The 12471-nt window shown below is 46.1% G+C and overlaps 1 protein-coding gene across 14 annotated transcripts in view; it reads right to left on the minus strand.

Annotated features, from left to right (window-relative positions):
* The window catches only part of ush2a (Usher syndrome 2A (autosomal recessive, mild)), a 180444-nt gene that overhangs the window by 88999 nt on the left and 78974 nt on the right, over positions 1-12471 (minus strand). For all 14 annotated transcript variants that reach the window (XM_081721818.1, XM_081721817.1, XM_081721819.1 and 11 more), the window contains 5 exons: positions 9836-9995; positions 5809-5971; positions 5405-5552; positions 2810-2961; positions 2151-2313 (listed from right to left, as the gene is read on the minus strand). In XM_081721818.1, coding sequence (XP_081577944.1) covers positions 2151-2313; positions 2810-2961; positions 5405-5552; positions 5809-5971; positions 9836-9995 — 786 coding nt within the window. The remainder of the gene's footprint in view (positions 1-2150; positions 2314-2809; positions 2962-5404; positions 5553-5808; positions 5972-9835; positions 9996-12471) is intronic.

Genomic DNA, 12471 nt, shown 5'->3' on the forward strand with positions numbered 1-12471 from the left:
GTTTGGGAACAGGGCTGTGGGTGCAGAGCCCACACCAGGCAGGGGCATTGCAAACACATGGGATTAAAAAGCAACCAAAAAACCACAGGGATTCAGAGGCAGCACACGTTAGCACGTACACACAAACACACCTGCATAATATGTGCACACACAGTCCAAAATTAACACATGCTGGAGACTCAAACACTTGTGCTGTGTACAAGTACAACTTACCCAATGAATTGTTTACAAGCACATTGAAATTTAAGTAGCAACAATATACCTTAATAATAACAACAACAATAATAATAACAACATTAATAATAATAATATTAGTATTAGCTTTTATTTAAATAATGCATCTCAAGAAGGCTTTACAGTAATACTAAAGATGTAGAGTGAGTGGTATGCTGAGAAAGCACAGGCTCCATATGCATTACAGAAGCTCAACAGCAGCCCTGCATATTCACACAGCACACTCACGGCCATCTACATTAAATACTTTCAGTAGGTAACCAATAAACAGTTAAAAAAGGGCTGAAGAGGTAAAGTTTTAGGAAAAGAGTCTATGTGGTTTACATTCTTGTTTATGTATGCATCAAAATAACTATAATACAAACGATGTCCATCAAAGGAGCTGACGGATTGCCTTGTAAGCGATCTGGTCTAAATAGTACAGATTAAGCAAACTCAGCTTAATTAGACGCTGACATAGTAACATGGCGTCAACGTGGCAACCGCAATTTCCGTATTTTCCACAAACAAGCACATAATGGGTTGTTATTTGCTGATGATAAACAAATAGTCAGTAAGAAAAAAATAATTCCAGTTTATTCCTGAATAGATCATCAGGCATGCGTGTGCGCGCGCACACATACACACACACACACACACACACACACGCACACACGCACACAAATGTACTTGCACCCACACATGCCCACCCAGGCGACACTGTGGGATTAAACGTGTACAACTGATCATCTGAACTCTTGATTAATGGAGAGAGACAATCCATTCTATTGGTCTGGGTGGCCAAGGAAAGTGCTGAGCTAGTGAAGGTGTGGGTCAGTCCTTTCATCTGAGCCCAGCTGCGCGAGGAGCAGGAGAAGGTCCTGGGGGAGGGGCCCTCACACCATCGGCAGCCGGCCCCACCCGCAACCTCTGCCGGGCCCCGATCCCACACTCCTGCAGCGACTGGTGCACAGCATTGCACGACCTCGCTCACGTGTGAACCTAATTGACCCACCAGCGTTATGAACTGTGCTGATTGGTTCTTCCTTGCTTGAGGTCACGGTCAACTGTGACAGTACTGTTGGGCTATACCGCTCCTCAACATATGTGGCCAATGAAACGGGTTTGGCGTAGCTGGTGACTCAGAAATTGGAACGGGTGCTACAGAATAACAGTGGTTGTAAGGCAGGGTCAGGAACTGTCACTCAAATGTTTCTCTGCCACAGATGGCTGTGGGCTTGATGACACGCCACTCCATCTCATGGCCCATAGTATAAACTTAAACCAGATGTTGTATGATATGGTTGATAAACCAAATTACAATAAGCCAACATGGTCAATATCTGATAGGTTTATAAATTTAAAAGTGCTTTACTGTACTAATAATAAATAATATACACAATAAATAAGGTTGCTGAGTATGTGCAGAGAACACCTCCTTAGTGTGTATGTGTGTGTGTGTGTGTCTTCTGCTTGCATCCTCATTCACATACACCACCCATGGGCATTTATTTCCAGGCAGCTATAAGAGAGGTCTGTCAGAGCTGGCAGAGGGAAGGGATGAGGTTGATTCCTTGTGAACGCACCATCACGTTCTTTTGAACAAACCTGTCCACTCTCATCCCGCCGAGACTGAGGAGTGGGGGCAGAGGCGCAGGGGCGCAGGGGACCAACCCCTGCTGTCCTCTCACGCCGCCACTGCGTCTGCCAGCTGCAGCCGGCAAAATGGGAGCCGACAACAATTCGTTTCTGGCCACTGGGCCGCGGTGAGCTCAGCGCCGGGGTTCACTGCCCTTTTTGCATACTCTGTGTAAACAATCACGGGGGAAAATAGCTGGAGTCAATATAAGGGATCAGAGGCGAGGCGAGGCAGGGCGGGGGGTCTCGCTCACTCAGAGGCAGAGGGAGATCTGTGGGAGCAGTTGGCTGTGGTTTACCTGCTGGCGTGCAGAAGGCCCCGGTGATGAGGACAGTGTAAGTGAGGTTGCCGTTGGGCTTGGCTGGGGGGTCCCACTTAACCCGGACGGAGCGCGGGGTCTCAATGACGACAGCCAGAGGGATGCTGCCAAGCGGGGGAGTTTCCGAAGTCCACACCTCTGTCTGAGAGCACGAAAAAGCAAGCGCCAACAGGTTGGAAAAGGAGCGGGCACGTCTGCAGCATTTCTAATGCAACAGCGCAAATGGCGGGTGTAAAGGAGAAGTTGAGTTTTATTATAAAGTTTTTATTATAAAGTTTTATTAGCAAAATCAGAACACTCGCACTAGTGACGACGCCACGGCCACGCCCCCTCGCTCCCTTTGGCCTGCACCGGGCTGTTTTTGCTGTGTCGGCAGAGCCGGCCATTTGCCTAAATATTGCACACATATTGGAAAAATGCCCAAATCTGGCCCATCAAAGCAGTAACCAGCCCAGAGTGGCATTTATACCAAATGTCAAGCGTGAACAGAAGGTGCTTTATTGAACAGAGCGAATCGATCACCTTTATGATGTCGCCCTGCCATCTGACACGTCTGGAGGAGCTGGGCCATGGGGGTTGGGCTCAGGGCGGGGGGGGGGGGGGGGGCATTAACATAATGCAAATGGGACGGCTCTCACCAGCGGGCCCAAGGCGCAGCCCTGCGCCGTGCACGCCTGCACGATGAAGCTATGCGGGCTCCATGGCGACAGGCCTCCGACCACGAAGCTTGTAGCCGAGGAGTTCTGCACCATCACCCCGTCCATCCACAGGCCGTAGCTGCTGATCACACCTGCCCTCGGGCCGGGAGAGAGTGGGTTAAAGGCAAACTGGTGTGAGCTGTCCGCTTTCCTGTTTTGTGACTGGTTCTGATCAAGTTCTGCTTATCTAGGATCATTTTTTGGGGGGTGGGTGGGTGGGCTTCTGTCAGGTTAGAACACTTTTATATGTGTTAAGAATGGCTCCTGGTCTTTTCCTTACTATGTAACGTTAACATTCACATAACACGGCACGTCCAAAGATAAAACTCATTTAAAAAAAATGGAGCATAGAACATAAAAATAAAACATTATAAAAAATAAATGGAGCATAGAACATAATTTTTTAGCATTAGAGAATGTTACATAAATCTAACATGTAGAACAGCAGAAAAAAAGCATGCATGCTTGCCAAAATATCCAAAAAGTGACATTATTAAATTTATGCACAACCAATAGACATTGTTGTTTTGTGTGTGCACGTGTGTGTGTGTGTGCGAGCGCACACTTCACATCACGCGCATTTATAAAGTGTAATGCGCTAAAATAACAGTCATTTCCTTTAATGAATACAAATTTCTACACATTTGTGAAAAAACGAAATAGCCCAAGGACTATGCACAAGTCTGATGAATAAGAAAGTCGTCACAACTCTTATTGTGAATGGAGGAAGGGGGTTAATACGCTTTATTTATAGAGCCGTATTCAGAGGCATGTGTGCTGCCCGCTTGCCGTCCTGATGTAAACAGGCCGTTTTGTTTAAAGCCCTGTGTTAAAGGCGGCCATTAGGGAGAGAGGGCTGTAAAACATGGAAAGAGAGCCATTTAATGCAGCTGCCCTCTTTCCAGCTGTCCACAGGCAGACTCCGCGCAGGGTTCTTAGGGGGTCAGCAGTGCGAGGTGCGGGCAGGACGGGGGTTTGGGGGGGGGCAGCTACTTTAAAGCCTGCACACGTAGATTCACCCATGCACATACCAGCGCACACTCCCTCATACAAACAAGCAAGTAACCCAATAGAAAAAAAGAATGTACAGGTTTAGGTACAGGTGGTACAGGTACAGGTGATCAGACTTGTTCTAATATTAACACCGAATACACTTGATATGTTTTAAGGATATTAGAGAAATAACAGCTGCATAACAGCTCACTCCATTGTCTTCTCTGAAACATTGTATATATCATTTGATTATATCTAAATGCACAAACAAACTAATAGTCAGATATCCCTGGGGCTGGTTGACTGTCCTGAACAGTATTCTTCTGTGCATCATTTTTTGTGTGTTCTGTTATGAATGCAGCAATTCAGGGTTTCGCTGTGCACCTAGGAAAATAACATTTGTAAACACGCCACTGAATATCAGCTATCAATACTTTCCTCTAGGTCTTGGCAAAAATGTGGCAAATCTATACAAATTAAATTAAATATTATATTCCTATAAATGCTTCAAATAAATGTCTGATAACACTCCCAATACAAAACAACAACAACAACAACAAAACAAGTGAGTGACTTGTTTTGTTTTTTTTTTTAACTTTTGTGGTTTTTTTGTTTTGTTTTGTTTTGTTTGCTTTCTAGCTCGGAAAGGACATTTGGGCTTCTTAAATTAAAAAACCAAGCCCACATCTAGAAAAAATGAAAATGTGAAATGTATTAATCACTACTGCAGGAGATCCAGAAGCTAACCTTAAGATGTAAAGACTGTGTAGTTTAGACTGAACTGTGCTAAAAAGTATTTATTAGCAGTTACTATTTTAAAACTAATTTTAAATCTCTGTATAGAGTATCAGCTGGACAGCTTGACTCATTCATTTTAAATTAATTGAAATACAATTTCAGATGAATTAAATGAATGAAATTAAATTAGATTTTTTTTTAATTTTTTTTTACAGAATTTGAATTTTTTTATATTAATAAAATGTTAATAAAAAAATAACAATAATAAGTTAAAGGGAATTTTAGCCTATTTGCTGATATGTATGCATGCCTTAAATATTTATTGCTCAGTGCTTAGTGATCTTTATTTCACAGGGCATTTTAATGGTTTAAAAAAATAATATAGCAAAAGATACAGTTATATTAAACCAACATCTTAAAGTCAATCTTCCTTAAAGGTCAAAGTTCAGCTCCTGAAGCCCTGCTCTTATGTCCACATGCCTAGAAGCCAGAAAGGTTTCCACGACGAGGAGACAGCGATGCGCTTGTGACAGCCACCGCTGAGGCTGCAGTTCACCGCATCAGTCAAAAGGGAGCACTTTTCACCCACTTAAAACACTGCGCTTTCCATCGCACTCTCCCCACCTCCTCTCTCCCATCTCCTGGCTTGCTCTCGTGCTGTCGCACGAAGTGCACCTCCGCTCCTCCTCCTGCCTCCTAGCCTCCGCACTAGCCCATCATTAAAGGCGAAAGCGCCCCTTAGCTAAGCGGACCGTTGAGGACGCGGGTTCACCTTCGCCGGCGCCTGCCTCTGAGACCACTCACCATTGGGCTTGCGTGGAGCGTCCCATGACACACGGAGGGTGTGCGGGGAGATGTACTGGACAGTGGGGGGGGGCACCTCCTCCGGGGAGCTCTCCTCGGTGTGGGCCACACTGGGGGGGCTGAGGGCGCAGCCGCCTGCCGTGCAAGCCTGGGCAGCAAAGGTCAGGGAACATCTGAAGTCGTACTCAGGGATGAGCGAACAGTGCAAAGTACAACAGCCTTTTAAATAAAATACAGTCAATATTTCAAAATATAGTGAAGATGTTTTAATGCTACAAAGTTTAAAAAAAATGAAAAAATCACCACGTTTTCTAATGCTGCATCCAACATAAAACTAAACTGTCTTAGGTGAAGATATTGTTTACAAAATAGATGTGCACGGCAGAGGGCAGAAGTGAACGCACAGCGATCTGGAACAGGTAGGTGGTCCCAGGGACCAGGCTGTGTAGGGTGTGCTCCTCAAAGAGCTCGGTGCTGTTGTAGATGGCCACAGGCTCTTCTCCGGGAATGGCCCGGTAGAGCGAGTACGACTGCAGCCGGCCGTTGGCCTGCAGCGGCGCTGCCCACCTGTAGAACGAGCAGGGCACGCGTTAACCGCCAACCGCCCACGCGTCACGCCCGGCCGTCCGCAGTGCGACCGCACGGCGTCACCGTGGAGAAGGCTGGCGGACGGCTGGCGGGGGCGGAGCCGCCCGCAGAGCAACCGGGGCCCAGACGGAGTCTACTGCGATAACCCCGGCCAAAGGAGCGGCGACAGAAATAGGAAAGTGTGGTGGGTTAATGTTTCAGGCTGCAGCTTGACTTTCTCAGGGCTAAATTTAAAACAGAGGACACCGCTATCTGCTGCGAGATCAGAAATAAAGAATCACGCGGGAGGGCCGGGAGAAAAAAGGCCGACAAAGAGGAAGTGAGGGAGGAACAAGAACATATACAGCAGGGAAGGAAATGGAAGATGGTTATGCCTGTCTATCACAATCTATGAACAAAAATGTCATGTATGCCTATTAAAGCAATACTGCATGCCTATTTTAAGTTTTGTTCATTATCATTAGTACTGTATTTATTAGTGTTTAGTATAGTATTAATGTTGCATTTTGTACTATATTTTGTTGCAGTAGTAGTAGTAGTATTAATATAGTATTTAGCATTGTATTTTGTGTATTTGTATTCTCTGTATTTGCATTGTATTGTCATATTTAGGACTGCGGTTCCAAAACATTGCTGGTGTTTCTAGGCAGAAGCTGGATGACTCCTTGTAGTAGTACAGTCATAATGAAAGTCTGAAACAAAGGAAGACGTGTTTGTTTTCTCCACTTCCTCCATCGTCCTCGAGGGGCTTTGCATTGGCACTGTCGGCCTTTAGGACCAGTGAGAGGGTGCTCTACCTACATCTGAAGAGAGTGCCCTGGTGAGATTTCCAAGCTGCCTGTTCCATTACAAAGTCGTCCAACCATGAGGAGAGTTGAGGTGATGCATAGGGGACACGCAAGTTGTTGTTCAAGGTGTTTTGCTCTGTGAAATTAGCACATGCCTCAAAAGGGTCTCTCAGTCTAGCAGGAGCAAACGCACCCCCAGGTAACCCTATTCATTATTGTGATTAATTTGGCTTCTGCATCAATTAAATTGTATTTTACGTGACAAACGACACTGGCTATTATGGCGTACTATCACATGATTGATAAATCAATTGAGCATATGATTTATACTGGCTTCAAAACATCGATAATAAAAGAAAAGATTTTGTAAAGTAAATAACAGTTTCACAAAAATCAACAAAAACATGCTTAGGTAGTTAATGCGGTGTGATAGCATGTGATATAATGCAATACAATATAGAGGGTTACAAACAGAAGCCCAGGAGGAAGAACGAGAGGGTGTGTGGGAGGGAGCTGATCTGCTGATGCTGGGTTTGTGCATATCCTACAGCACAAGACCTTTCTCACAGGCAAATCGCAACACAACAAAAGAGTATTGAACACATATGATCCTTCACCCTTTGCTATTACGATTCTGCTAACAAGGCAATACCTACCAAAGGCACCATATCCACAATTAGACCCTGAGAGAGAGAGCGAGAGAGAGAGAGAGACAGAGCGCGCGAGCAGGAGCAAGAACGTGAGTGAGTGAGAGAGAGCGAGCGAGCACACAAGATATCATCTGTAATGTCAAATTACAGCTTTACTCTCTCTTGCTCCCTCTCCCTCTCTCATCAGTACCGCTCCTCCTATTCAAATTGGAATATCCCATGGAAATAAGGCAATAACTGCTCCACGCTACCGCCTGGCAGATGAGAACAATAAATACGGCAAGCTTTCCTGCAAAGCACTGCTCTCGGGATATAGCAGAGCCATAACCAAGTTATGAAAATCAGCATATACATCTTTTTAATAAATGACACACAGACCTCACAAGCTTCCTACCACCATTAATAAAGAGAAAGAGGAAGAACAAGAGTCAAAGCCCCCCACCCTCCCATGGGGCAGAATTGAGGATAATTGGATGAGGGCTGGTCTGAGAGGCTACTACATTAAAGAGGACGAGAGAGCTATACGGTGGCCCGGAAAGGGGAGGCATAATTCAGTCTGGGCACTTGACGTGGCGACAGGCGTCACCGGCGGCAGCGTATTCTCCTCGCGCCCTCGCCCCCATCCCACCGCTCTCCGACCGCAAACGCTCCGGTAAAAGGCTGACATTTCGGTTCGGGCGGAGGGGGTGTGGGCACGGTACAGTTGGCAGGAGTGGCGTGCCACTCTGACGCTAAACACAAAGTATGCCCGAGTCGGCCGCCCTCCTGTCCCCGGCTTCGTCCGACTCCGTCTCTCGTTTCGGTGTCCGTGCGCCACGCCGCCCTCTCCGACCTCTCCGACCTGCTCTGGCGCGTCTCCGCCGCTGCCGCTCTAATGGCTTCCACGCAGGCCGCTAAAGGCCAAGGTGGAAACGCCCATAGAAGCAGCCCCCGTGCCTCGCTCGCTCCTCCACGCTGGGGTCGAGAGCAGGAGAATGTTCTGTATTCCAAGCAGGAGCAGACAAGGTCGCGTGCTCGGGCCAGACGGCCCAGCACCTCGCCTCGCCTCGCCTCGCCCCGTCTGCCCCGCCCTCACTCACTAAATCAAGGCTCTGTTTCCCATTCGCACCGGCAGCCCGAGGACGGCCAAAGGCAACGAGGACGATGAGCCCACCGCTTTGAGTGACAGAGGGGGCGCGGCACACTTTATGATTGTACAGAAAACACTCAGTTGATTAATGCACCTGTAGGACGACCCCTCAAACGTGAGGAAATGGGTGGGGAAAAGAAGGTGGAGAGCTGACCATCCTGACCCCTGACATCTGACCCCTTCACTTTGCTAAGCTTGTGTACAGTGGGAGGGAACCACTTTCATGCATCATTAATAACAATCAACAGATTTTCTTTCCTTTTACAGTAACATTCTAAACATTATTATTTCTCCTTTGTGATGTTAAGTCACACATATCTGTAGATACAAACTAACCTCTCTCAGTTAGACAGGAAAGATCAGGGTGGAGATATACAAGGGGAAGCTTTACTCCAGAACACATCAGCAACCACAAGGGCAAAGACTACTGCCTATGCATTTCTATTCATGATGACTGAAATTAAGAAATGGGGTTAATAATGGAGGGCTTGGAATTGTGGGTAATGGGTGGATGGGTGGGGACAGTGTGGAATTTTTGTCGCCCTCCAGTTGCGAGCAAACGCCCACTGTCTCATTACTGGGTCTCTTTGATGAAACTTTGTCACATAAAAGGTAATACTGCCACCTTCACTGTGTCCTACCTCGTTAGTGTATGCATCTGCTTGTCTCTTTGAGTGCGTGTGTTCATGTGTGTGTGTGTGTGTGTTTCTTCCTGCATGTCCAACCCAAGGACAGGACCTGTAATGTGGGCAGAGGGCATGTGCTTTTGAATTGAGGACCAACTTTCCAACCCCACCTTCCTGAAGATGAAAGGTTTGTAGTCTCACCTAATGAATCCCTCTGATGTATTTAATCATAATAAATTAAAGTTGCTGTCCAATAAGGGCAGATCTCTCTATTGTGCCACCACATTAAACAGTCCCCCTAATATGCACACAGGCACAACCTTGTATGAACAGTGCACAGGCAAGGCCTAATAACACCTACTGGCCCACTAGATTATCTGCTTTATACTATAAAATAGACTGTAGAAAGATAAAGATAAAAGACAACCATGTAAATGTACTGTGATATACTACTAATACACACAGCAGACCATGTGAAAACACAGAATCAACCTTTAAAAAAACAACAACAACTAACTGTCACATGTACAGTATGTTTTCAGCAAGTGTCAATTTAAGGTAGCATCGATTTGTATGATTTGCATATGTCACTCACATTGGTGTGGGTGTATGGGCGTGTGTGTAAGTGCGTGTGTGTGCATGGCACTCACTGGACATGGATGGTGCGAGCGTCCAGCACTGTGAGGACAGGTGCATCCATGTGGGCTGGAGCTAGTTGCCCGGTGACGAACGTGACAGCCGAACTGTTGGTACAGCCTGCCCCAGTGCAGGCACTCAGGAGCAGCCGGTGTGAAGTGTAAACCCCTAGACCTGAGCAGACACTCGCGCACACAAACACACATGCACACACACAGTACAGGCGCTTCAACACATCAGTATCCATTAATGTATGTTTCAACATGCAGAGACAAAATGAAGTCATACCAACCAGTTTAGTTCAACAGGTAGTTGAAATGGACTTTATTTGACATTTACAGCTTCAGAAATCTTGTTGGCCATCTGTATTTAAAGCACTATTTTAGCTGAAGACATCTGCTGCTTGTGTTCTGAGCTACCCTATTGTGCCTCAAAGTCTTTATAACTGGACGTGGATACACAAAAACAGACAGACAGACAGACAGACGCGCGCGGAACATTCGGCCTGGCCTTCCACGTGGCTGGGCTCACTGGTGTACCATTTGTACTGCGAGGCTGGAGTTTCAAACACGACCTGGGAGCACCATGTTTCAAAGGGCATTCTTGAGGGAAGGAGGCTCTCTCCTTGAAGCGCTTGAAAGCAGTTTTTACTGTCAAGGAACGAGGCATACAAAGGCTATAGAATCCAAAATCACAGCAGGGGCAGGCGGCGAAGCTGAGCTAAGATATCCTGAAAGAAATTGGAATCTCCGGGTTATGAGTGTAACATGCGCGTGCACATGGTAGCGAGCTGGGTATGGATGGCATAGCAACGCACTGCTCTGTAGCTTCTCATCATATCACACCTCCACCTTCGTGTCGACCAACAATGAATGCGATACCCCGCCGAGCTGACTTGAAAATAATATGTAGCTTTATGAAGGAACAAAAAACTTCAAACGTCTTTGTACTTGGGCGTTCGCCTGTAATACACGTCGTCAGCATGTCTTTATCTGTAAAAAACAAAGTCATCAGAGGTGATCGCAGAGAAGGGACAAGCTGAGACGCAGACTCCGGCTCGGTGCCTTCCACCCTTGTCTGTCGATCTTAAAACTAGGTGTGAAATGTGCATAACATTTCCTAACTAAGCTTTAAAAAGTGACTTCTGCCGTGGCACATTTGCATATAATCTGTTTCTAAGTGAGGCGGAAGGGAAAGAGCGAGATCTCCACAAGGCGCCAGAAAACGCATCAGCATTCGTTAACAAGTGATGCGTTACAAGAAATTATATCCTCGCGCATGGACGCCCCAACGATTACTGTCAGGCAAGCTATAATTTTTAATCTCACCAAGAAATGAAGACCTGCATTCTCATTGATTTGCCCATACTGTTGCCAGACTCGTGGTCTTTATGGACCTTATTATTATAACAAAACCATTATTTCAAAGCCTTGTTTCTTTCTGTAGATGCTTCTAGATAAGACACATAAAATGCAGCCCTTTCTGCCTGAGACTCTACATACGTGCATCTGGTCAAGTTGAAGCACCACTAGTAAACTGATCAAATGTATGGTGGTCATATTGATTCACTATTTTTGCTAATGGATAAAAATGTTTTTGAATCATGGTCTTATGTAACTGAAACCTAATGTAACCCAAGTAACATGTTGCGTATCTTGAATGCATTTGGTTTTCCCCCTCCGGGGCAGCCAGCAGCCAGTGTGTGCATCCGTGCCTGTGTATCACCACACCGTTCCTGTGTGCAGAGTAAAACCAGGGGAGGCGACGGGAGGGGCCCAAGCACTGGCTGACATTTTGAATGATTCATCTCGGAGTGAATATACCTGTCCTGGGTGTAAATTGGTCTTTTGGGTCTCCCCTCATCGTGTAGGCAAGGCCCTTACCCCGGGGGTCAAACTGCGGCAGGAGCACGCGGCCGTTTAATAAAACATCGCGCAGCGTTCACACATTACAGCCGAGAGCAGCAAGAGGTGCTGCAGGCCTGGGCAGCAGGAGCATGCTGGGAGCAGGAGGAGTCAAAGAAAAGCCCAAGCAAAACAATGGCTGGCTGTTGGCCCTTTGTCTTAACCAGCAACATGACAGAGCATTACAGCAGTGCCTCTGCTTCTACCAAGAGTGCTGATTAAATAAAGGTCTTTTCCATACTTCAGACATACTGCCGGTAGCACCTAAGTAACATGTCTGTATCGATTTGATATACTAAATACAGAAATGATGTTTTAAGTAATAATTTTCCTTTTAGTTTATTGAAAATTCTATGCATTACTTCTTTCAGTGCATAAGCTGAAATAATAGCAGGCATACCCCATGTCTGCTACGACCAACATACTGCTTCCTCAAATATCATACTATCTGTGCATTAAAGATTGTGTTATTGGTACTTCATCTCAAGTTACTGTACAAACACAAAATCTGGTCCACTGAATACGCTCTCTTCCAGAACCGACTGTCTCCTCCAGAATCCTCACTCTCCTCCAGAACCACACTGCTCCCGCATAAACCACTCCGTCCTCCAGAACCTGCCATTTCCTCCAGAACTAGCTGTGCGTTCCAGTAAAATGTGTCTCTCTGTCTGCTTCCTCTTTCATTTGTTGTTGTTTATGACACTTAAATGCTGTCCAAAGAACCTTCCCCTGGGTAAGGATGGTTA

The sequence above is a fragment of the Electrophorus electricus genome, chromosome 10, assembly GCF_041902795.1.
Source record: "Electrophorus electricus isolate QZ-2024a chromosome 10, ASM4190279v1, whole genome shotgun sequence".
NCBI classification, from domain to species: domain Eukaryota; kingdom Metazoa; phylum Chordata; class Actinopteri; order Gymnotiformes; family Gymnotidae; genus Electrophorus; species Electrophorus electricus.